At 35.8% G+C, this 26,658-nt stretch overlaps 1 protein-coding gene across 1 annotated transcript in view; it reads right to left on the minus strand.

The window, feature by feature from the left end:
- The window catches only part of LOC105826911 (usherin-like), a 203,377-nt gene that overhangs the window by 51,679 nt on the left and 125,040 nt on the right, over positions 1-26,658 (minus strand). The window contains exons 12-14 of the mRNA XM_012664921.1: positions 22,439-22,634; positions 18,087-18,728; positions 3,785-3,968 (exon numbers count right to left, since the gene is read on the minus strand). Of these exons, the coding sequence (XP_012520375.1) occupies positions 3,785-3,968; positions 18,087-18,728; positions 22,439-22,634 (1,022 nt within the window). The remainder of the gene's footprint in view (positions 1-3,784; positions 3,969-18,086; positions 18,729-22,438; positions 22,635-26,658) is intronic.

Raw genomic sequence — 26,658 nt, forward strand, 5'->3', positions numbered from 1 at the left:
GAAATAGAAAATAGATCAGAGAAGTAGAATCCTGGAGGCCAAAGGAAGAGATAATTCTAAGAAGTATGATGACAACAAAATGACCAACACGTTGAAAAACCATAAGTCACGAGAAGCAATCACAAATCAATTTTACTTTTATCTTTCACTGACCCTTTAAATGTATCGTGTGGGGCTAATTCCTCTGTCTTCCACCTGGAATATAGAGTGAGCCAGTCACAAGGCTCCTCTGGTCTTTCTCAGACAATCCTGAGAATTTTAATCATCATTTAAACTAGTTCTTGGCGTCTAAATTTTACAAGTTCTGCTACTGTATGAATCAGGTATGGTGGCTGACGCATGAATGGGAAGAAAGGAAAATGAAAAAGCAAGGAAAAAACTTTAAAATTCTTTTTAAAGGTTAGCAATTAAATGAAAAGTGAGAGATTAATAACTTCCAGGGCTCATAAGGCAGGGCACAGCAAGAGAAGCATTTTCAGCATGGCAATGAAGAGCATATTTATAGACAGCTAAGATACAGCCAGTGAGGAGATGTTTAAGTTAAAGGGAGGATTTGATGGAGCAAAGTTCAGAAGGCAGAAGAGGACGGTGAAGAGGAAGGGAAAGGGAGGAGGAAGAGGAAAAACACAAGAAGGGATCACACCAAGAACAGACAAAAGGTTCTTTTTAGAAAACAGTTACACATGGTTTTCTTCTTAGACTAAATAAAAAATTAAACAATGTGTGACAATTTAGACAAATTAAAGGTGGAGAGAAGATAATCTGGAGATACTTGTACCTGAGTCGATTTTGTCTAGGAAGCAGAGGGCTAGATTATCTGCAAGGTCGAGGGCAAGGGCAGGAAAGTGAAATCGAAGAGACTGGTAGTAGTTTAAAGGGGGAGAGAAAGTGAGGTGATGAGAAGCACATACATGATGGTGCCTCCAGGAAGCACAGGTGCATGGTCTTTCTTCCAGACCTCACAGGCTCAGGGTAGGAGCAGGGCAGCCATCCCTGCAGCTGACCGGCAGTGCGGCGGAAGGGAGATGGCAATCAAGTTACTCTAAAAAGTCAGAATTAAAGTCGTTTTGTCCCAGAGAAGGAGTAGGAGACAGTGAAGTTAGGAATGAGGCTGATCGAAAGAGGTCTATGTAGGGAGAATGGACTAGAGACTAAGAGAAGCAGCAGATTATGTGAGGGTTCAGGGATAAATTGGAATTGGAAATATGTGATCCTATTTCTGGGATTAGAAAGATTTGAGAAGTAGAGAAATTACAAGTGATCACAGAATCCAGGGGGTAGCCATGGAAATGGGTTGCAGGAGTGGGAATTAAATGAATGAAGAATCCAAAGAATTGCATCAGTAGTTGTCAAAGTCTTTCAAGATAATGGCAGGAGTTAGAGAGGAGAGGGGGGAAGATTCCATCCCTCTGATGAGGTTCTCAACAAATGAAAAAATGGATGTCAGAAGATAAAAACAAGAGGATGGAAGTAAAGTTTCAAAGCACAATTTGTAATTTTAAAAACATAATTCTCTCCCCACCCTGGATCAAGGTAATAGGAGCCAGCAAATATGTAAAGATATCTAATTTTATTTATATAAAACTTGTGAATCTTTTTGCTTTAAACCCACACTTCCTCTGGATCTTCTATTTTTTTTTTAGAAATCAACCCAGCTTCTTACATTTTTGCTCTGTCTCCTAGACTCCAACCTCTGTCCTTGTCCTTTTCATGTGACTGAATTCTGCTTTCCTGATTTTCACCTCAGTACCTCTTCCTAATGATGTCATGTGCAGCTACTTCTTTGGCTCTTTCTGCTCCCCACAGATTTAGGTAAATATTACAAACCACCTTCTAATCCAGGGAATCCAATTCCAGTGCTAGCCAGGCCTACTGCAGAGTGGCAGGAGACGGAACACCGTTTTGTAAGCAGTTCTGGGTCCTGGATTAGACTGAAGGTCAGGAGTGAGGTGGGTATGTAACGAGAGACAAACAGAATGGGGTAAAGGTCAGCCTGGAATTTAAGAGCATTGATGGGTAGAGGAAGTGGTGGAATGAAAGGAATCAGGTTTCACTTAAAGAAAGTAAGTTAAGTGGAAAAACTGAGACAATTAGACATTTCTAGGTCATTTAGCAGAAGTTTGAGTGACAACTCTGAGAAGAATAAGAAGGATCAGTAGAACAAAAATGAGTAAGAAACTGTAGCAAAATGCCACTAATGGGCATGAGTGTTCCAAGGAGGACAGTTGACACAGGAGGATAATTTTCTCTTGGTAAGTGTGGTCAGAAGCAAGAAAAAGGTAGGAAATCTAAAGACAGAGGTAGTCAGGAATGAAACAAACATACCCCAGAGTTCCACCTGGGGAATTTATAGAATGTTCTTTCCAAAAAAGTACATACTGGAGGTAGTATGTACAATAACTGGCTCTGAGTTCACTATCAAAATCCTCATAGTATTCTTTATTTAACATTTACCATACCATGTGCTTTCCATACTCATTCAGAGTGATTTAGCCTTTGTAGAAAAGAGTAGTAATGTTCTCAGATTGCCAAGGTAATGGTAATATTTCTATGGTAATAGAAGTGGAACATCATGGATTAAAATATATATATTCATGTGTGTAATGAGAACAAAAATTGGCTTAATAAATATTTTAAATAATCTTTCTAAAGTTTTTGTAATCAAATTAAAATTTAAAAGACAGTCAAGATGAACTGGTTTGAGTTCTTTTTCAATAATTACCCTGTCACCTGTCCACCCTTTAATAGAAGTGTTAATGAGGAATATAACAGCCAAGAGGCAGGCAGCCCAGGGGACAATGAGTTTAAAAGAGCCCATAATCGCAAACTCTTGAATAATTAGCGATTATATTTATAAATACGCACCCATACTGAGGAATAGATTTGACTGGTTTTATCACATATCTTCTGAGTTCAGCACACAATACTAGTTTCTTAGAGATAGGAACACCAAAGAATTCATAGATTTAGTCTGCACTTTAGATAAGGTCATAACCAGACCACACACACACACACACACACACACACACACACACACACACGGGCATACAAATACATGGAACTGACATTATAGCACATCTTCAAAAATATAGCAGTAAACACAAATGAGTAAAGGAAAGTGCCCACAGATAGGCAGGAAATAAGAAGTAGAATATGAAAGACAGTGTAATTTTGAAAAGTTATTTACTTTTAGAATATACATTATGTACTGGAAGAAAAGAATCATAATACAGAATAAAAAGATGTGTTTCTAATCTGCCAGTCTTTAAACCTAAATTAGAAAGGGAAGGAAAACATAAACAGATATAATAAACTAATAAACACCATAAGCAATAAATTCAAGGGCCATGTAGAACAAAGCATATACATATACATGCTAGCTATCCTAGCATGCACATATATATATATATACATATATGTATATGGTGTGTGTGTTTGTGTGTGTGTGTTTTCTTCTTTGGATATCACTTTACCTGTCTTTTTCCATATCCAGATTGTAAGCTTTTTGAGGGAAAAAGGATTTTATCTAATTCAACATTCCCAGACTCCAGCACAAGACATATCTATCAATATATAGCAACCCCCACTCTAGGAAATATTCAGAGATTACTATGATGTTTAATAAATGCAGATGTCACAGAACTAAAAATATATTAACAAAAAGGATAATTTTCACAGACAATACTGCTTTAAGACTGCCCCCAAAATTATTGTTAGTAAAGACAGAATAATTACAAATATAATTACACGAAATATTTAATTATTAATGGTTATAGAGTCTTACCTTCCAGTCTGAGGATCGAATCCAAAGTAACGGTCTTTACATCGATCACAACTTTGCCCAGTAATGGAAGCATCTTGGCAAACGCACTGACCAGTTAGGCTATCACAGATGTGATTAACTGCACCAGTTGTGTGGCATGAACATGGCAGGCAGCCAGTGGCATTGCCTGGAGAAATATAAAAACCTGGAAATAAATACATTAAAAGTTTTTATATATACTCTTCACCTGGTCTTTTCTTTACAAGATCACATTTTGATTACATAGAAAAACAGAACGTTCTATCATGGCACTACCTAATTCCCAATACAAGTGTGGTTACAGCTGTTCCTAACAAGTGTGTCAATTATGAACAAAGAAAAACTGTAAATGACTTACATTGCACTTGGGTGTCTCCCAGGCACCTAATATTCAGTATGTTTAAAACCTACTTTGTGGCCTTTCCACTAAAAACTTGTCCTCCTCTAATCATCTCCATTTCAGCAAATATTACCACCATCCAGTCAGTTGCTCAACCTAGAACCCTGAGACATCTTTGGTAGGATAGCATGATAAAATATAGGATGCCTAGTTACATTTAAATTTCTAATAAACACTTTTTTTAGTAAAAGTATGTCCCATGTAATACTCACTTATACTAAAAAGTTGTTCTCTCAAATTCAAATTTAACTGAGAATTCTGTGTTTTGCTAAACCTAGCAACCCTTCAGTTCTCCACTTGCCTCATTCCTGACATTTTGCAAATTACCAAGGCCTGCGTAACCAGCAATTTCAAACCTTCTACTCTCCATCCACACTACCGCCTCCCTAGTTAAGTCACCACCAACTTTTTCTTAGCTAATATTATGAACCGGGTGCTACTACTGCAAGGGCTTTATGTTCAGTATCACATTTAGCTCTCACAGCAACACAAAGAATGCAGGAATTATTACATTGATTTGAAAACTGAAGGTTAGGAAGGTTAACAAACTTTCCTAAAATGACAGAGTTGATAAACAGCAGAACCTAGGTTCACATCCAGGCCACCGGATTCCACAGGCCATCTAGTCTAATGGCGTCCCTCTCGTCCCACTCACATCTATTCTTCATAGTGTAGCTGCACAATCTTTTTTAAAGGGTAGCCTGAACATTCCATTCCTCTATTTAAAACTGTTTGATGACTTCCTATTCCCTTTAGGAAATAAACCAAATCTCTCATACCACCTCCGATCCTATAGAGGTGCCAGCTACCTCTCTGGCTTCAGCTCACTGCCCATCCCCAACTCGGTCCGTGACAGTCTTTCTGGTCTTGAGACCTTGAGGTTTTTTCACGGGCTGTTCTGTCTGCTGGAATGATTTTGACCCATCTCTGCTGCTTAGCTCACTCCTTTGTAAGTCAGGTCTTGTGACTTCCTCAAGTAACTTTCCCCAGGCCAGGTTAGGGATGCCTATTATGGATTCGTAGCATCCTGTTTATTTCCTTGAGTGCTCATAAAAATTTGAATCAATCTCATTTCCACCAAAATGTAACCTCTATGAGGGCAGGAACTTCATCTGTTTAATTCATCATTCTTTCCCTAGCACCTATTACAGTGCTTGGCCCATCGAAGGCACTCCATAAACATTGGACGAACTAATAAAAATGGGCCAAATTATTAAACAGGCAGTGAACCTCACAGGTACCACAGTAAAATAAAACCACAGAATTCAGAAATTTTAAATTAATGCTAATACGCATATTTTTTTCTTATGGCAAAAGGGAAGAAATACAAATATGATTCAAAAATATATTCAAGTTACTTAAAATCTATTGGACCAGAAGGTGGAAGTCAACAGTTATAAAATTAGAAAAACATCAGACATCTGAATGATGGGGCAGACTTATGAAGGAGAAATGGCTCTTGGGGTTGTGTGATGTGTGTGCATGTATGTGTGTATATGTATACATACACACACACACATACACACACATACATACACGCACAAGGACATGCAAAATGCCACAAGAAATTTTATGAAACAATGAGGTAGTGGGAGCACAGGAGGATTCTAATGAATAAAGTTACAGTGAATGAAAAGGAATGAAAATAGTTGTCACGATTGTTAATTTAAGGTGTATAAAAAGTGATATTGAAAGAGAGAGAGCATGAGCACAAAGTGAATCCATTCTGTTATCTATTCTATAGGGAAAAACAAAAAGTAATTAGGATACTCTAAAACTCATTCTAGGCTCTAGTTGAAAATAAGCCATTTTTTTATAGTCACCAAGAATTGGGTTTTTTTTTTTCTCCTAGACCCGGTATGTTCTCTCTTAGAATGCCTCAAATAAATAAAAAAAATTATGCTCAATGATAGGAAAAGAAAGGAGCTCAAAATCTGGGCCACTCACTTGGAAGGAATTAACTAATTCTGTCATTTTTAAATAATAATTTACAGCTAGATTATATTATTTGCTTCTTCCCATTCCCTGACAGCAATTTGCCTTATATAAATTTCTAGAAATAGAGTATGTCCATGGCAGTTAATATATATTCTCATGCCTGATTCCTCATGTGATCAAATTCACAAATTGAGAAAGTTTCCATTTTGGATTCAAAACCCCTATGGTTGTGATTCTTTGTATTTTTCTTCCTGTGAAGGTATCTAGGCCCTTAAATTCATGATGATGCCATCACAAATGTACTAACAGCACTCCAATTTGGATAAATTACCCATTAGCACAGATACTCAGAATTAATTTGGACTTATTGCAATAGCTTCAAGCCACCGAGAATTCTGGAACAATCAAGGATGATTTTTACAAGAAATGATTTATTAGATAAATCTGTAAATATGGGGGTGGGGTTACATCTTGGTGCAGAATTTAGATAGCCCAAGTTTTGGGGAGTAAAGCATGCCATAGAAAAATCAGAAACATAAGCAGAGAAGAACAAAAAAAAAGGTGGTCAAACACCTAGGGAGGCTGACAGTGGAGGTAGGGCTTCTAGGAAAAGACAACATTGGAATTTGCCTTAAGGTTAATTCCCCTCCTCCTCTCAGGAGCATGATTATAAAGGTTAATCCCACCAGTATTTTAGTTGTCCTATTTTTAAGCAATTCTAATTAGGATGACTCAGGTAACTTCCTGCTCAAAGATTACTTCTTGCCTTACCTGAATGTGCCTAATTCTAGACCATTACCTCTCCTTTTATGACTTCCAACTATAGAAAACAACATTTTCTCTTCCCTCCTGCTTAAACTTCAACTCCTGAGTGTGGCTTAAAGATAACTGACCTTAATTTCTCTTAACTCAATATATTTCTGATCTCCCTCCATTAGCTCCACTTCATGTTCTGCTTCTTTATATCTATATCATTTTAACTGATCTTTTTGAGATTTCTTTCCACGCATGATTTTGTACCACATTCTTAAGCATGGTCATTAGGACAATGTTATTACCTTGCATTATGCAGTGCTGAGAGTTCACGCATATATAGCACAAATCAGCCTGCTAAAGTCTATATTTTCCCCAGTTTTATTTCAGCTAACCCCTCATCCCAAACGAAACAAGTCTCGATGGAAAACACTGTATCATCCGGTTAAAGCAAAGAGTCACCCATATCATAAAATAGTGTTGCTTTATCTAGGAGAAGGCTCGCAGAGTCCATAGAGTTCAAAGTTATTAGCAAGGCTGCCGGTTTCCTCTCCTGTAGTGGCTATTTGCACAGCACAGTACCTTTCCCGAGCATAAAAGAAAAGCCCATTTCTTAGCAATGTCCCTCCTGAGGACCATGAAGAACAAGGCTTTGCCAACGTCTTGAAATAAGAGAAAGAAAAGAAGTGTAACCTCTAGGCCTTTTGCAGAAAAGGAGGGCAGCGCTGAGGCTAAGCACTAATTATAAGCCATTTAGAAGAAACTACTCTCACCTTCAGCCAGAAAATGGACATAATGTTAAGAGACTAGGGAAGGATGTGTGGCTCCCGTATACCGTGCAGCAAAAGACTATCTTAGTAATGATTTTACAAATTAATATTTTCAGAATGAAGTACAGTTGATGATGCAGTTTTCAAATTAAGACATTAATAATTTTCCTCTGTTTAGTAGTTTTATATAAAAAATACTAAAATTATTTGTAGAATTGATCAAATTTCAAAAAATGAACATATAAATATTAATATCATTCATCCAGAAGACATAATTTCTCTTATTCAAAAAAAAATTTAAATTCTTTTCCAATTAAATTAGATACAATGCTTTAAACGTTCTGCTGTTATTCCTTTTTCCTGGGTGGCTACTCCCTCCTCAAGCATCTTGCCAATTCCTATTTACTTATAAAACCCAGCTCAGGAATCATTTTCTCTAAGTTCTGCAGGCTCCTCACCCTTCCAGAATTAATCATTCCCTTCACTTTACTACTTCTCTATATTGTAAATTTCTAATATTGCACTTATCACATTGTGTTACATTTACGTATGGGTCACTTTCCGCTACTAACCACAATGCTTTAATATATTTGTAATTATAAATCTTACACTAGCACATTCCCCAGTGCATGGTAATTTATTCGATAGGTATTTATTAAAAAACAGATATATGAATGAAATGGATAGATGGCTGAATGGATGAATGGGTGGATGGGTGAATAAATATCTCTTACACCTTAAAATATGAGATGATCTCTTTAACACTGAAAAGGAAAATGGTAAACATAAATCTGTGAGTCATGAGAGTGATTGGTCAGAGTGGCCTGGCCTATCAGGGAGTCTAGCAAGGAATGTATATGAATCAGCCATAATAAATTTAAAATATAGTACTTGTCATATCAACAGATGGAACAGAGCTACAGTAAGATAATGTCACCCTATGACTATATCTCTTATTCTAAAAAACAAAGTACATAATAATGTGTTCATATAAGGGAAAACATTCTATTGGACTTTTCTGTTTTATAGAAATTCTAGTTTTTCTATTTATGTGAATGCCCATGAGAGGCCCCCATAAGCATATTCTCAAAGAATCAGATCCAATAAAAACAAAAAATACAAATAATGACAATTTTGACTGCATCTGGAAGATTATAATGAATATATATATATATATATGTACATTCAAAATCCACAGCAAAACTTTTATATTCTCTTTCCCATTTTTCTCATTCTCAATATTTATCAAATATACACTCTAAGGTCTCTCTTCTACGCCATTCCAACCATTCCAAAATTTCTCCAACTTAGTTCTTGGACAGAATCACATTTCTACACCCTTTCAGTTCAGCTCTTTGTTATTTGATTACTGTAGCTTCCCAGGACTCTGTTAGTTTTCACTTTATGCCTATTACTTGGGGTTTGCAAGACAACTGAGATGTCCCAGGACCTGAAGCGGTACGCCAGAATCATGTGTTGAGATGAGCTTGAAGGTGGAGGAAGGTAACAGTATCTATTTTAACCCACCCTCAAATATTTATTGTGTAAATGTTTAAGACAAATATTGAGTTATTTAGTAAAAGTTTCGCTCTTCCAGAGTACACATTCTTGAATCAGATGGACCTAGATTTGTAAATGGCTCTTCTACTTACTTAGATTTCATTTTCCCCATTTTAAAATGGGAATAATACCGGCCCCTCCTTCAAAGAAATATCGTGCATATTAAATGGAACTTTGTAAGCAAAGCCTTGTAAAGAGCTTGGCACACAGTAGACACTCAGTTAGTATTATCTGTTACCACCATTGTAATTGTCACTAGCTAGTTTTCTATGAAAATAGAATTTTTCTAAATTAAAGTTTAAATAAAGACTTGTCAGTGTCTTTTCTTTCTTTTCCAGATGTTCTTAAGATTGCAGTCTATATTTCCTATGACAAGAGTCTTTCCTGTCAATTTATCAAGGAAGAGGCTCTTATTCTGAGACCAGGTCCCTCTGTGAAAAACATGTTAACCTAGAAAGTTGTTTCACCAAACACTAGGACATGTGGCATAATCGGATCTCAACTTTGATGCATTGATTTTTAATGAAATATCGGCCATCTGATTCCAATTCCATTGGCAGGGCCTTGCATGCAATTCTGGCTTGTGAGCACATTACTTAATAAATATGATATGCTTCTTAATGAAACAAGATACTTTGCTTTATGAATTATAAAAGAAAACAAAAAGTAAATACCAGGAGGAAGCATGAGGCATTGTCCTATTAGTACAAAACATGTCATAGGAAGCTGTTTTCATTACAAATTAGCCTTTATTTTATTCCAAAGCTGCAGAGTCCTCAATAAACTCCCCTCTGCCTCTAGTTCTCAAGGACAAAGGTGGGTCACTGGCTCGGGATGCCATGACATCCTTCCCTGCCTTTCTCGGCCTGGCCTCTGATTAAGTGCCTGCTGCTGAACATTACGAGGTCATCCAGCACTGAAAAAAGGAACCGGGAAAACATATTTAGTGTTATATTTATTAGTGTGGATATGTGTACATTCATATATGTACACACACTCCAAATAATTTTAAATTAAAGCATTTTTAAAATACTTAATGGAGGTTAAGCAGCATTTTTAACCTCTGTTCAAGTTATTGAATGGCATATTAAAACCAATGTGGCTCTAATGTACCTTCTAATGTGCACTGCTGCTTTAACAAATTGCCTATAAATTTTAGTTGAATTAAGCCTATTCCTTGTACATTCATAGTAAGGTTAGGTTAATAATACATGAGGTTTCATTATATGCACCTTCCTTAATAATGTTTTTTAAGGAAGTGGACAAGAATCTATGCACAGGAGTCCAGTATGGGTCAGTACTGTTTGCAGTCACAGAGGAATGGCAGGCAGAAGTCCTTAGGCTTGTCATCCCTGCCCCCTCCTGCTCTGAACTTCTCCCTCCATGCACCACTGCTCACGCACACCAGCATGGCGTCTGCCCCTATAGTACATGATCTAGGTCTCTCAGATGTGTTTAAAGAACTAGAATGAAAGCTTTAGATTGTAGCAGTGCATTTTAGTGTGCACGCTGCCGAGCTGGCTACTGCGAAACATCTGTTTATGGGAAAGATACTTCACAATAAGGGTTTCTCTGTTCATTGTAAGTTTCACTGTAAGAGACTGTAAAACCAGAAAGCAAAATTCAAAGTAGAATTTCTGAAGCTAGAAGAATGCAGAGCCAAAAAAATAAAAAGACTCAAAACATACACTTTGCTCCTTCCATGGGCTATGCATTGATGTATACTGCATCCTGTTTTACTAAAAAAAAATACATTAGGTAGTTAGGTCACTATTTTCTTTCCTCCTTTGCAGGGTAGAACACCACATCTTCCCTAAATGTTGTAAAAGTTACACCACAGGCCTCTGCTATGCCCATGCCTGAAAACAGGAGAATAACGCCATGAGGTATTTTAAAATATAATTATTCAGTAAATATATTAATACAGGGAGGACCCACTATGGAGGTACTAGTCTACGTGACCAGGATAGAGCATTGAATGCTTATGAATAACAGCAATGAGATTTGTTGGCTGCAAAGGAACAAATGATCTGATGACTCGTGGAAATGGGGTCAGAGAGGTCATGGACATTATAGACCATGTGGAATATTAGATGCCATCAACACTGGTTTTTATTTGCTATCATGGAAAGACAATGGAGGGCAGAGCGACAGGACTGACTCATGTTTGAACAGCATCACTTTGGCTCTATGTTGAGAAGTGACTGAAGAAGGATAAAGGGGAGAACCAGGGCAAGTAGGAGGCTACTGGGATAGTCTGGGAGAAAGAAGAAAGTGGCTTGGGTCTGGATGATATAAGTGGGTATGGTAAGAAGTGGTCAAATTCTGTACATTTGAGGGCAAAACCAGCAGGATTGTTTTTTATTGATGAGACAAGGGTTTGGGAAGAAGAGAGGAGCCCAGGATGGCTGCAGAGATTTGGCCTGAAAAGATTTCAACCCAGGAAATACTAGGGGGATATTTTCAGTTAAACGTGGTAGATTTGACAATTTTCCCCTCCTGAAATCCCCAGAAATTAAATGAAAGGAAAAAGGAAAAAACACACACACACACACACACAAATTTGGAAGAGGAAATGGCAGCCGATGACTAGGAAGAAAAGCTAGGCACTTCAACAGTGGAGAGTCCAACAATAAGCTAATGGATTCAGGTTGCATAACTCTACAAAGAAACATTTGGAATTGAAAGCTCCAGAGATTTCTGAAGTCAGATGTGAAGTGTAGTTAATCCCTTCCCCAACAAGAAAGGTGTCCTGGTCGTCTGCTCCTAAAAGGGGTCACATTTTAGGAGGAGACAGTAGCTTTCCCTTTAGACATTAAACCAAAGTTGGTTTGGATTTAGCAGGTGCAGGGATGAAGTGCTACAGTGAACACAGGCATTGTGTGAAAGGCTGCTCGTGATAGCTGATTTCTTGTGTCAACTTGGCTAGGCTTGGTGTCCAGTTGTTTGTTCAAACATCCATCTAGCTATTGCTATGAAGGTGTTTTGCAGATTTTTCCAGAATATAAGAACACTAATCCATAAGGATCCACTGAGTGTCCAGAACAATTATTTAACAAAAAGCACATCATAAAATTTTCTTAAATTAGGAATATAGAGATGGTAGAAACTTCTAGAAGTCCTTCCCCCCAGAAAAAAGAAGAGAAACAAGAATCTGATTAACATTGCTGAAAGCTAATGGTGCAATTATTTAAATTTGTGGAATGAAAGTGATCTCATATAGCAATAAAATTTCAAACAATTCTTTGTATTTAGATACTTTCAGACAACAAAGACAATTTCAGACTTTCAAAATTCTCGAAAAAAAAATCACTTCCTTCCTTGTATTTTTTTTTCAGAAGCTGCTGGGGCACGTGCTCTACCAAATACATAAATAAACCAAGAAAAAAGAACATGCAGGGTTCGGAAATAGAGGATCCAACACAGGAGACAGGTGAAGGAAATCCCCAGTACAGACCTAGGCTATAGCTGTGCAAGAGAACTAAGGCTCAGCTGGCCCAAATCAGAACAGGAGGATCAGGAACTCTAATCCTCCTGGGGACTGACACATCCAGCAAGAAAGAAAAAAGAAACATACAGATTTCTTGGACAGAGTTCCCTTGGAGATTTCTGTTTCCTAGAAATATCTAATAGAGTCCTAGAAAACTAAGCAAAGGCTAATTTTTTCAAGAAAGGAAATATAGTCAAAGGGTATTATATAGCATAGCTCTTCAGTAGATTTATGTAGTCGTAATAAAGTAATCTCTGAATATTGATTTAACCAAATAAAGGGATTGTTGAGGAGGAAGTATAAGGCACTAAACACTCATCTTTTATAGTAGAAAGACAACAGATAATATCTAAATTTTAAAAATCAAGATGGAACAATATATGTATGTTATTCAGAAATACAGAAATAAAAGCCCAGAAGAAACATTTAAGAAGTTGAGGTGGTTTCTTTGAGCAGGGAGATTCCTGAGAAAAGGATTGGGCAGGGACCTTTACATTTTATTGCTTTTTTTAAGTTATGCACATGCAAACTTTGATTAAAATACAAATTAAATTTTTAAAAAACTGGCAAACTCAGAAAAAGATTCATACTGTCTCTGTCTTCACACACTACCTTCCTGGTCTCCTTTCTCCCCTTCTAGCTCCTTTCTTTTGGGGGTTTGTCTGGTATGGTTTTGTTATTTTCTTAGGAGAATGATTTTTTAGTTGCTATTTGCCTAAGTACAGATGTCACAAAACCCCTTTGTAAAGGTTGCTGGCAAATTGTCCTCTTCCCTTAGAGGAAGATATAGAACGGACATCCACACTAATACTGAAAATAATTGTCATATTTACAGCATTTTTGTATTTTATTTACATGTGCAGTTGTCTTATTTCCCTTTTTAGAGTTTCAATATCTTGAGAGCAAGGATTACCTTATTCGATTTGCATAGCCACAATAATAATAGAGTTCCTTGTACACTGTGGACATTCAGCATGGGATTTATTTAATTGAAGACACTGAGAAATAATCAAGAGTTTAGCAGGCATCTCATTGGGCTGCTTTTTAGATCAGGCACTCATATTCTTAAATAAGAAAAAATGTGATGGGTAAATTCACACCTAATGGATGCAGTACATGCTGTTTGGGGGATGGGCACACTTATAGCTCTGACTCTGGCGGTGCAAATGCAATTTATGGAACCAAAGAGTTTGTACCCCTGTCATACTCTGAAATAATTAGAAAAAGAAAAACGTGAAAGAGAGAAATAAAAATAACAGAAAAATGACTAATTTTAGAAAATACGATAAAGAGCAACAGGTTGAGGTTTTCTTTCACTTCACCATTCCCCCTTTTAAACCACTTGTTTCCATTCCAATAAAAAATGAATATGCCTTTACTGTGTACAATAAATTGGCTGTCCAGTTTACCCTTCTGGAATGTTTAAGCTTTCAGAATCATTGTAGATGATATAAGGGTGGGGGACAGATAGTCTATTTGGTAAGCACAAGAATATTTTGAACTCTTAGCAACAAAGAAACATAGGTGAGTAGAGCCAAAGATCCAAAGATCATTACTTAAATTTATATTACATATTTATTTGTAAATTAATTTGTCAGTTTCCCCATCAGAACTTAAGCTCAGTGAAGGTAATGTTCACTGATGCACATAAAATGTCCTTTCACTAGGTTAAGAAACCAACAGCACCTACGAGGAAAAGATTTCTCAGTAAGATTTCTCAACAGGAGTTTTCTATATGAAAATAACTGTATTTCCCAACAAACTATAATAATCCCAATTATACTTTGATCATTCTAGCTTTTCATAACTGCAATCCTAGGTCAGTATCTCAAGAGGACCACGGATAAGCTGCAGCTTGTCTGTGGAAAACAGAGCGACTAGAATAGCAGTGGGCCCATAATCAGGGCACGTAAGAAACAGTTGAAGAAAATAAAAAGAGATTTGGCTCATACAACTCCTCAGGACTCAAGAGGCCTTTATGATCTTTGGATAATTTTTTAAAAATTTTCCAATAATTAGAACTATCCAAAAAGTGCCAAACTCACTATCATTAGAAGAACCTATTCAGAAATTGACTAATGTTCTGCCAGCCGTTCTGTAAGTGTAATGCATTCCTAGGTTAGCCAAGACTGCTTGCTATCTTCAAGTATCAATTTCCTTCTTATTCATTATGGTAATAAAGGTCTTAGGTTTTAAATAGATACATGGATTTTCAGATAGAGAATCTATTTGCCAGCTTCTCTTGCAGCTAGGTGTGGACATGCAAAGCAGTTCTGACCAGTAGGATGTGAGTAGAACCAACATGGGGACCATTCAGGTGCAATCTTGAAGATAAAGCTCCTTACCCCTAGCTGGAAATGGCTGGTTGAAACAGTAGACAGAAGAAAATATGGAAATCACATGTTGAGAAGGGCCTTTAGAGAGTCAGTGAGTGGAAGAAATGGAGCTCCAAATTGTATCTTCTGACGCTCAGTCTGGTATATTTTCTACCAAATATTTTGCTATACATTGTTGAATTTTTTCAGTGAACAGAAATATTTTCACCATTTTTAATGCTCCCTTCTTGCTCTTTACTTGTAACTCACTGACTTCATCTATATGGTCTTTGGAAAAAAGAAACATAATTAAGGAAGTAATATATTTACAATGAGATATGAATTACGATTTCTTGAACATTAACTCCTCTTTAAGGTCAAATAATAAATAGAACTTGAAGAAAAGATAAGCCTGACCATGTTTCAAAAGTGCATTCTTTTCAAATTTTCTATAGGTTTGCATTAAATCACTTTTTAAAACACTGATGCTTAATGTTGAACAAGTATCTGTGGTTCACTAAGTGAGTGATGGAGATTTATAGGTGTATTTTGCATAGAGAATACTCAGCAGAGAGCACCAACTAACACTGAAAAGGATGATGAGACAGCATTCCATGTTGGGAAAGGAGAGCGAGAGAAAGCTTTAGGATAAATAGAAATCACCTTTGCATGTGACATGTGTAGGCACCAGCGAAGTGACTGAAGAAGATAGGCGAGTCAGGGGATAGCAGAAAATAAAGCTGGAAGCATAGACTAGGACCAGAAGATAAAAAAACCCTGAAGGTTGTCTCAGATGGGACTCAAGTGATAAGGAAAAGAAAACCCATTTTAGGTAGCCCTATAAGAGAAAGATATAACTAAAGAAGTGTTTCAAGAGAATTGTTCTGCCAACACTATGTAGGATGGATGGGAAAGAGACACAGCCTGGTGTGGGAGAAAAGGTCTTAGAGTTGGGGACAAAGAGATCACCACAGTGAGAGCCACTGAGAGAAAGGAAGGGGCAACAAAGTCAGTATTTCTTCATCCCAGGAAGGACACAAGTGAGACAGGCTTGTGCATAATACAGATAAAGAAAAGCCTATTTCTTTAGTTTGCTGACATTTGATTAAATTATCTGTGGATGTTTCTACCTAACACACATAACACCCAGAAAAACAGGTTTATGAAGAATTTCAGTCCATCATCTAAATTGGTAGGTATACAAAATACCTAGATGACGGTCAAGTCTTTCATTGAAAGGACTAAAGGGAACAGATGTTTTAAAATGGTGATTTCAGAGTTTTATCCAAAATTAGAAAAATCGTTTAGAATGTGTGACTTGTATTATGTATACAATTAAAGTCAGAATGAAACACTCAGTAAATTTTAACAGAAGATAATTACTCAAAGGATATAACATTTGATCTATTAGCTTTTGCTCGTTACTTAGAAAGAGGGTTATATAAATCATGGTTATTTGGCTGTTCAGGAGACTGAATACCTTGATTTCAAAATTAAAGATATTAATAAAAAGTAAAAGAAAAAATGTCATTTTAGGATACCAAAATATTAATTGATTGCAAATTTAGAAGAATTAATCTGAAACTGAAAGAATGCAACGTGCTGTGGCTGTCATTTAGGCTGTCTGCCCAGCTCTCAATAATCTTCCTGTGTACTGGGATATTTACCACCGTGCTCCTACCTGATGGAGTAGTCTCTAAAAGCCATTCTCATTTTATGTGAGCCTGACACCCCTGGCCACAGTGAACTGGCTTAGAGGAAGCCACCCAAATAAAACTGAGTCCATTAGAATTCCCTCATTGTAATTATAACCAAGAGGCAGCTAATAAGTCTCTGTGTTGTAGCTGGTAGTAGAATTTCTAAAGCAATTTAAGGGGAAATGGGGTGGCCATATAACCATGCAGAGAGGGAGAGAGAGGCAGAGCATGCTCTTCTGCTGAGAAAGAGACACAGAGAGAGAGAGAGAGAGAGAGAGAGAGAATATGAATGAGTATGTGTCACTGGGAACATCCTAGTCCCTGTGACCTGACTGCATAGGTCCTTGTCCCTAGGTTTTGTGGAACATTCAGTTATAATATAGTCCCTATTTACACTTAAACTAGTTCCAATTGTTTTTTAGTACTTATATAACGAAAAGAATTAATTAGTCACCAATTACTTCCTGTGTCTTTGATCTTACTTGTCACCCTGACCAATGTCAAGGGAAAGGAATGGCTCAGTTCTCCTAAGCTGGATTCTTTGCCATGAAGAACAGAACTGCTGTCCTACCCCTTCCCTGGCAAGCAAATCATGAATTTGTATCATTGCTCATTTTCACAGTCTCAGACAGCTCAGAGCTGATTTTGTTTGACAGGACAACCATTATTAACAGTACAGCTGTTAAACAATTGATAAATATTTATATTTATCATGGTATCAGGATAAATTCATTATAAAGAAAGTATATTATTTTAGTTAAAGTCATATAAAGGCAAGGAGGGAGCCACAGATACAGTCCCTCAGTTGAGAAATAGATGGAAAGACAAGTTTGTGTAAAGTGAGATTAAACAGTAGCCTATTTTATTAACTTGATGGCATTCAAAAATAATTCTAGATGTTTCTATACAATGACAGACCTATACCCTCTTCAATAAAAATATTTGGCCAACTTTATTTAGAAAATTTGGTTCATCATCTGAACATCTGGCACTGTACAGATAACCAACTCAAATTTTCCTTTTCTGGAAAATGAAAATTGTTCTTGCTTTTTTTAATTTGATTTTTTTTTTTCAATTGTTAAAAGAGGATTTCCTTCAAGTTGAGAAATGAAGTCTCAATTAAGAAATAAGTTCAATTGGCTGGAGTTCATCTAAAGTATCTCCCCTAAAATAGCAACACAATATGTCAGATAATTTTGGACAAGTTAACAGTTATATGTATGTTGGACGATGATATAAATATGATAATGATGTTGGAGATAAATTTTTTAGAAGCCACAAACCAGAAACAGGGAGAAATCATCTGTTACGGGATAACAAAAAAGCCATTGTGCACTGAAAATGTCACTCGTTTCTCTTACCTGGTTGACACTGATTACACCTTCTTCCTTGACGATTAGGCAAGCATAGGCACTGGCCACTGACTGGGTCACAAATACTCCCAGGTAATGTCCCCAAGGAGTCACACTCACACGTGTGGCAGCCACGAAAATTGTCAATGGTCAAATTGTACCTGTGAGGCTCACACTGATTGCAGCGAAGACCTGTTACCCCAAATTTGCAAGGACACTGTCCTGTTGATTTGTCACACAGCAGAGAGCCATTTATAGTTCCAGTCTTATCACAGTTACAAGGCAGACAGAGGAAAGAATTATTTTGCTGTAGATAGAAGTTTCCTTCCAAACATTCGTTGCACTGTCTTCCTCCAACATTGAGCTTACAGACGCACTGCCCCGTTTTAGGATCACAGACAGTCTCAGAGACGGATCCAGCTGTGTCGCAATCACAGGCCTTACAACCAGTGATGTCCAACCCGTAAAAGTTTTCTCGGCAGGTGTCACACTGAAGTCCTTTGGCTTCTCTTTTGCACTCACACTGCCCAGAAAAAGGATTGCAGACTTTGTTCACTGAGCCATGGAGGTTACACTGGCAGGGCTCACATCCATCATCATTAAAACTTTGGAGAAATTTAAATCCAAAATTGCAATGATCACACCTAAGCCCTAAAGATAAAATATGTTTAAAAGGTGAAGATGGTAAAATGATTCCATTCAAAATAGCTGAAACACAAACAATGCTGCTGCAGACATTTAATGCAGACACAGATTATTGAGTGTTTTCTCACAAGCGACATCATAGAGAGGTAATTGAATATTTAAAATACCATGGCAATCCTTAATTTAGCTCTCATATACAACTGTTTGCAATGTGCTTTATAAAATTGTAATGATTTATTACTTAATGCAAAGAAAAATGTTTCATGCAAATGTTGCTTCTGTTACATATACTCGAGCCCTTTTCCTCTTTAACAAATACTAAAACTATTTTGAGAAATATGTTCATTTTAAAAGTATAGTAGAATTACATATACCACATTAGCTGTTTCCCTAGAAATAAGAATTCTTTAAAAATGTTTAATAAAATATTAAGCTGGGTATAAAGTTTTAGTCAGACAGGCTGAATAAGTTCTGGAAATGTATTGTATACCATGGTGACTATAGTTAATGTCTTATATACTTGAAAATTGTTGAGAGATTAGATCTTAAATAGTCTCACCACAAAAACATAAGTATGTGAGGTGATGGATATGCTAATTAACTTGAATTAATCATTTCATAATGTGTACATATATCAAAACATCATATTGTACACTGTATATATATATAATTTTTGTTTAATTGTACCTTAGTAAAGCTGGGGAAAAGGAAAAAAAAAAGATTAAGCTGATAACTATTTTTCTGACAATAGCATACACATTTATTCTGAATATCACACACGTAAATAATTAATATAAATAAAACTTATCCAGAGCAATTTTTATTTTAATCCTTCTGCATGCCCCTATATTTTATCATTTTCAATTAATATAAATTATGCTCTCCTTGGCTCATAAAGCAATCACACTGCTTGTCATCTTATGTGATTCAGAACATACCTCTTAAAACACTAAGTAAATTCTGTTCTTTCTATTACTTCTATTTAAAGGAGTACACATATACATTTTACAAAAGGAGAAAAATGTTTTATCGCCTAAACTTAAATCTCTGACAATTTAGGTTAGTCTCAAAAAGGCTATTAGAAGGCAAAGGAATAAAAAAAAATAGAATAGTGAATATTTAGATGCAAAATATTTCCTTTAGGTAGTTTTCACATATCCATGCATTTAAATAACTACTGTGTGAGCTTGCGTCACCTGAAACACTTATTTCAAGCTATAACAGCAATTAAAAAATTAGTCCTAAAATAAGAGTCAAAAACAGACTCAGGAACGCATATGTAAAAAAGCATTTCCTAAACTGGAAGGAAATGCATGATATGTATGTATATATATGGATAAAAATTCAAGAATTCCAATGGAAGGCAAGTTCTTTAACAGTGATGAATGACTCACCTAAGGCATATCATTTAATTTCAATAAGGAAAATAAAAAAGGACCACTATTGCTGCAAATTTTAAAAATAACTGTATTGTTAACAAGAATTATGACTCATTTTGAACTATTAAAATTGGTCTACATGGATTCATATCATATCAGTTTTAAAAATATGCGCAGTGCTTATTTGAATATGCCATACATATTCCTGACAGGTAATCTATTCCTAACGATACTCAGGAAGGCCTACAGGGCATCACATTCGGTGTTAACAAGTACAGGCGAGTTAGCACACTTGGCATTTAATTCACATTCTTCTCTCTTTTTATTCTAGATGAATGACCTACTTTAATAAAATTATTGGTGCTAATGTATTTTACTGGTGATAGAATCATTAGTAAGATTTAACAGTTTTGTTAACTCTAACAGTTTGCTTTGTGAAGCATATACAACATACACTTGTATTTGCTAGGCTTTTGTTTTCATATTAACAAGGTAAAATTGAATAAGGGTACTTGCTAATCCCATTAAGAAAATAAATTTATATAGACCTCAAGTTTATATTTTTATTGAAAGTATTCCATGAGCAGAAATAAGTCTAGAAATAATAATTATTTATAATAATACTAAAATGATTTAGTCTTCACAAAACATATATTTTCCTACAGTAAACTATCTGGATCAACCAGTAAAACAGGTAAATGGCAGGGAGGTCATAACACATTCTAAGTAAATTTTGGTTTTTTTTTTTTACTTTGCTCAAGCTCTGGACTCTAACCCTCAAAGGAAAGATTCCACTAATATAGAAAAGTAAACATTTCACTATCTTTAAAGGCCTTGCTTCAACTTTTGTTTTCACATCCTGAATTTAAAATATATCTCACATCAAAGAACAAAGGATGCCATATAGATTGAATTCACAGGTCTTAGAATTCATTCTGCATCACAGATAACAAATACAAAGATGTGCTTCTCTTTATGAGTTATTCTTTCCTTCCAAAAAAAATAGCTTTTATACGCTTGATATACATAAAGGTAAGTTATGTTATAGATTTTGATGTAATCTTTCTTTACACCAGAGAAATTTTATGTAATATCATTATGTACATCCATATTCTTTTTTATTAAATTATACTGAAATGTCTACCTAACTTAATTGCATGACATAATACATGCATATCATCCACAGGTATAAATGACAAACTATTAGATTTACAGTTGTAACACAGAAATGAAAATAGTGTTTAGAATGATATGCACGTGTGTGTGTGCATGTGTGCACGTGTGTGTGTGTGTGTGTGTGTGTGTGTGTGTGTGTGTGTGTGTGTGGGTGTGTGTGTGTGTTATCACTGCCAGGCATTTTTTTTATTATTGTAAGGTTCAGGTCAGTGTTAGAAAACCCATGGATGACTTGGTGTCTTGAATGACAATAGAAAGGCAAAGGTCTTTTTTAAACTTCTTATATGAACCAAGACATGTTCAGTTATAATACAGGACTCACTTCATCAGGAAACTTTCCTCTCATAATATTCTCATATATCAAAATTTCAAAGTGCATTATGTACATAGTGCATTTTGGGCACTTGATAAATTTTGTCCTTATGTGGCGGTTGTTCCCCTCAAAAATGTTGGATGTAATAAATTGCTATAATCAAATCTAATTTCTGAAAAATACCTGTGGGAGTAACAAACAAAAAAGCACGTCTTGTATAAAAAAATGATAAATAACACTGAAGGTAGCTGTTTATTATAATTAGCTTGGTGCTGAATTACAAAATTAAAATTATGTAGCCCTTTATAACTAACCCTAGCAATATATATGATCTGTGGAATTATGTTGACTTATTTTGCATTTCATAGGAACAGTTCAAAGAAATATAATAGAAACATGGAAAGATTTATCACAAAGGACCCTGTAGCAGAGAATATTTTGAAAAAATCCATTTATTTTGGTCTATTAAGAAAACTAGCATGGAAATGATTTGCTTAGAACTCATTAAGTGTAAAACATTTTGAAAAAGTGTTAATTTTCTAAAAGAAACATCTATGCAGTAAGCAAATTATATTTTTCTATGACTTATTAGCATGGGCCCATGTGAACTAACGCATCTACAGAATAAAGAAACTTCTAAAGGGTTGATTAAACTAAGCTTCAAGCTGTAGTTTGATAGAATTATTAATTTAATCATTTTTAGACAGTTAATTTCATCCAAATTGTTTTTTTTTCCAGCCTGCCTTGAGCAAGGAAATTTGCTTTACTCTTCAGTTAAGAAATCAAATAGAGAATTTTATTCCAGATGGTAATAGAGATGTGACCATAAACTTTTGCATTACACATACCAATAACATTTGCTTTGCACTTGCACTGGCCTGAATTTTGGTGACAGGTAATATCTCCATCCACTGTCCCAGAGGTATTGCAGTTACAGGGACGGCAGCCATCAGGATCCAACTCTCGTAGATTGTAGAATCCATTCTGGCACTGATTGCACTGTCTGCCAGACACATGTCTCTTACAATTACACTGGCCTCCAATCTAGAGAAGATACAACATTTTGTAGAATGATGAACGCATCTATTTTTAGATAATTTGCTCATTAGGTACAAGACAGGGAGGGAGGGAGAAAAAAACTTTAAATGTTCAACAGACAAGAATGTAATAAGGTATTTTTCCTCCTGACACAAAACATGGGAGGCTTCAGCAGGGTGAATTTATAAAACTGAATGAAAATAAACCCCCTCGAAGTGACTGGTATATGACTGAAAGGAAAACAGGGAATTAACCATTAAGTACAATATAAAAAAGTCAAACTATAGACATGTAGCAACTGAAAATAAAAAAGCACCAGCAGTTAATTTAGTCCTTACAACTCCACCTCTCTGTTTCTTTCCTCTCATTTACTCTTTTGTTGATCCGAACTTGTTTTATACACGCAGATGTTTAAATTAAGGAAGAATATTTCTATAATATTATCCTATCAATGTTTTAACAATGTTCAAAGTTTTCTGTTAAGAGCATCTATTTATCCCTACTGGTACTGACTCTAGCACTGTTTTTTAACACAACTCTCCTAAATAGGCTGAATATTTCAGCCTGTTTAGGGTTCATTTCACCACATCAAGTATATTTAGCTGATTTATATTGTGGTAAAACAAAATGCAAAAATTTTACTTGTTCGAAAGCATTTTAAAGCAAAATCACAGCTAAAACACTCAGTATTTGTTCTGCTCAAGCTGCTGTTTTGAGAAGAATGAAAATACATAAAATATATGATGCTCATATACTATATGCATAGATAATAACTATGTTGATTAAAGAAAGATAAGAACTGAAACTCCTCATAAGTAAACATATGTATATAAAATGGGAAATAAATATGAGAAATTTGATAATAACCAGGACTTTGACACAGAGCTGTCGATACAGACATCAGATCTCTTTCATAGTCACTGACATTTCTCCCCCAGTTTCCTTTCAGTTGGCCCGAATCCAGCCCTTCACATTTAGAGGCAGGGCTCTCACAGAGAAAAGTAACCTCCATGGGAAAAGACGTAGTTTGATTTCCATTTAATTTCAAGGATATGAAAAAAATATGACAAGGTTGGGATTTAGTTACAAAGATATAGGGAAGGGCTTTCAAATTAAAGAATTTGCAAAAGCCTATCACTGCCTCATTTTTCCTCATCTGAGAAATAGGGACTCACTGGGATCTTTAAGGATACAATAAGGCAATTGATACGAAAATATCTAAGAGTCTGAAAAACATAGGATTACACACACACCAATATCGAAGACACATAAAGGTGTAGAAACATGAGTGAGGACTATGCATTGCTCCCTTGTGCTTGACTGTTTCTTGCCCCCATGCCCAGCTAGCCCCAAGGGAACCAGATCATTACACACAACAGGGATTTGATTCAGCCTACGAAAACAAATGGCATTTATTGGTGGATATATGTTACTTACAGCCATGAAAATGTAATAGGCCTCTGATTACTTTTAACACTTCAAGTACATCACCCAATAATTTAGGCCTTTTTGCTGGTGCTTCACAAGCATCAGTCCTGTTCTTCAAACACATGGCAGGCATCTTTGGGGACTGGACATATATTATGTTTCTATCAAAGAATAATCTTATACATTCCCTACATGTGAAGAGTAGTTTTTCAAAGATCAAGAGCAAAAAAGAGTGACAAACATAAAGAGAAATAAAAGTGCCAAAACTTTATCTTTTATATTATTTTGTTATATTCTTATTTAAATGTAATACATGATCAACTGGAGCTTCCATGATTTGGGGGATCTAGATAAGACACCCTGTAACCCTAATTCCATTTCTGTTGAATAAGAAAACTGCTCCTTTAGTTTATAAGAATTCTCTATGTATTGATTGTTTCATCGTCACTCTGACCCCAAATTTCTTCTTCTTCCATTTTGGAATCTTCTTGCCTCCTAAGAGCACAGCCCTGCATCACTCAGAGGTGAAACTTGGCTAATGCCTCAATTTCAAAAAGAGGAACTCTTGTTCAAAAAAAAAAAAAAAAGTGGGGAGGGGAGGGAATGTAATTATTAAACTTTACTAATGATTGGAGATAAAAGAGAAGTGAAAGGTTTACTTTGCAATTCATAATATCCCTTTAGTTTTCCTATAACTAGAGATTTTCATGGGCTTCTGCACTCCAATTACCTACCACCTCTGTGACTTCTGGCTCCCTCTTCTTTGCTCTGCCCTGAAGGTCTACTTTTCTCTATACGCCTGACTCTCAGCAACTTTTTCACACAGAACATCTCAAAAGTATATATTATTACCTTAATTCCTGCCAATACCTAAGCCTTATCAAGGTATTTTCATCAATATGAGCAATTCTCTTCATATGAACAACTCTGCCACAAATTTAAAAAGATAACAATTTTACTGCTTTTTCATTAATTTGAAAGTCTGTATGGCACATATTGATTATAATTTCTCTATATTAGTTATATCTTAAAATGTAGTTTAAAAATAAAATAAGGCATTATCATTTTATAAAACATTAACTTTAGTCGATTTCTCAAAATTCACCTGAAAATTCTGTGTAACTCAGCTATAGATTCTCTTTTGTTAATGTGAGAAAATGCAAATCTCCTCATACTCTGAGGCCAATTCTTGTCAAGCAAGCAGTAAAAACAGAGAAGGGCATTTCCTCTCCCTTTAGAAAAAGACTTCCAAAAAGTCAAACACAACGTTTTTCTATTTCTATGCTCTTTGGTAGAATCCTTCCACTCTAACTGTAGGCTGACCTATTGATTTTCTTTGGCCAAGTATTAGCAAACCTAATGCAGGCAGAGGCTTGAAAATGTAGAGTTCATTCTCTCTTGCTGGGCTTGAAACTCTCAGATCACCTTGTGAACAAGCCTGTGCTATCCTGTTGGAAGATTACAGGACACGTGGAAGAGAATCACGGTGCTCCAGCTGATAGTTGCTCCTATCACCCCAGTGAACAGCCTGCTTGCCAACCACCAGATAGGTAAGCGAGGCCATCCTAGGTCATCTAACTACCACCTGACCCAGCTAGCTAACCAAGACAAACAAGAGAGTCCCGAAGAGGTCAGACAAGCCAGTGCAGACTGGCACTGAGCCAGACCATAGTTTTATGAACTAAATAAGCAGTTTTAATTGTTTTAAGCCACTAAGTTAAGTAGCAAAACTTAATAGACACAATGCCATTGATCAGAACTGAAATCACATTTCTATACTTAGCTGCCGATGAAGCTAAGAAATGTCACTTATTCTCTATGATCATGTGGTCACCTAATATTGATATTTCTATTACTAATGTAGAAGAAAAAAAACAGTACAATTACTGTCTCTCATAATAAGCAAATATATATTCACACTTCAAGCCATAGAGATTCTCCCTTTTATCAAGGCTTAAAACATAATCTTGGTCTTGTAAGTTTTGGTCTTGCCTGAATCACAATGTTGGTCTTACATGCTTTTAGCCACCTGAGCAAAGAGGAAAAAAGCATCCTCCCTATGAGCTCTATCCAGATACCCAGAAATAACTTTTCATTAGCCTGGATTGGGTCTTATCTCTTTTTTTTCTAGTTTCATAAAGTGGAAGATCTTTCTTTGAACTTTTTCTTCTAATATAGGCAGTGGTATTCCATAATTTTGTTAGGTTGTGCTTTCAATTTCTTTCTGTTTAGAATGCTTTCTAATTTCTGTTTTGATTTCCTCTTTGATCCTTGGATTATTTAGTATTATGTCGCTGAGTTTCCAAATATTTAGGGATATTCCAAGAGATTATTTTGTGATTGATTTTTAACTTAATGATAGCCAGATAATATATTTTATATGACTTGAATCTATCCAGGTTTGTTTTATGGCCCAGAGTTTGGTCTATATTGGAAGATGTTTTTTGTAGAACTGAAAAGTAGCTAATGTCTGCTGTTGTTGGGTTAAGTGCTCTATAAATGTCAATCAGGTTGAGTTGGTTGACAATGTTTTTCCAATCTATATACTTATTGATTTCCTATCAGTTTGTTCTATTAAATATTGAGAGAAGCGTATTGAAAT

Source organism: Propithecus coquereli, unplaced genomic scaffold (assembly GCF_000956105.1).
Source record: "Propithecus coquereli isolate 6110/MARCELLA unplaced genomic scaffold, Pcoq_1.0 Scaffold94, whole genome shotgun sequence".
Taxonomy (NCBI): domain Eukaryota; kingdom Metazoa; phylum Chordata; class Mammalia; order Primates; family Indriidae; genus Propithecus; species Propithecus coquereli.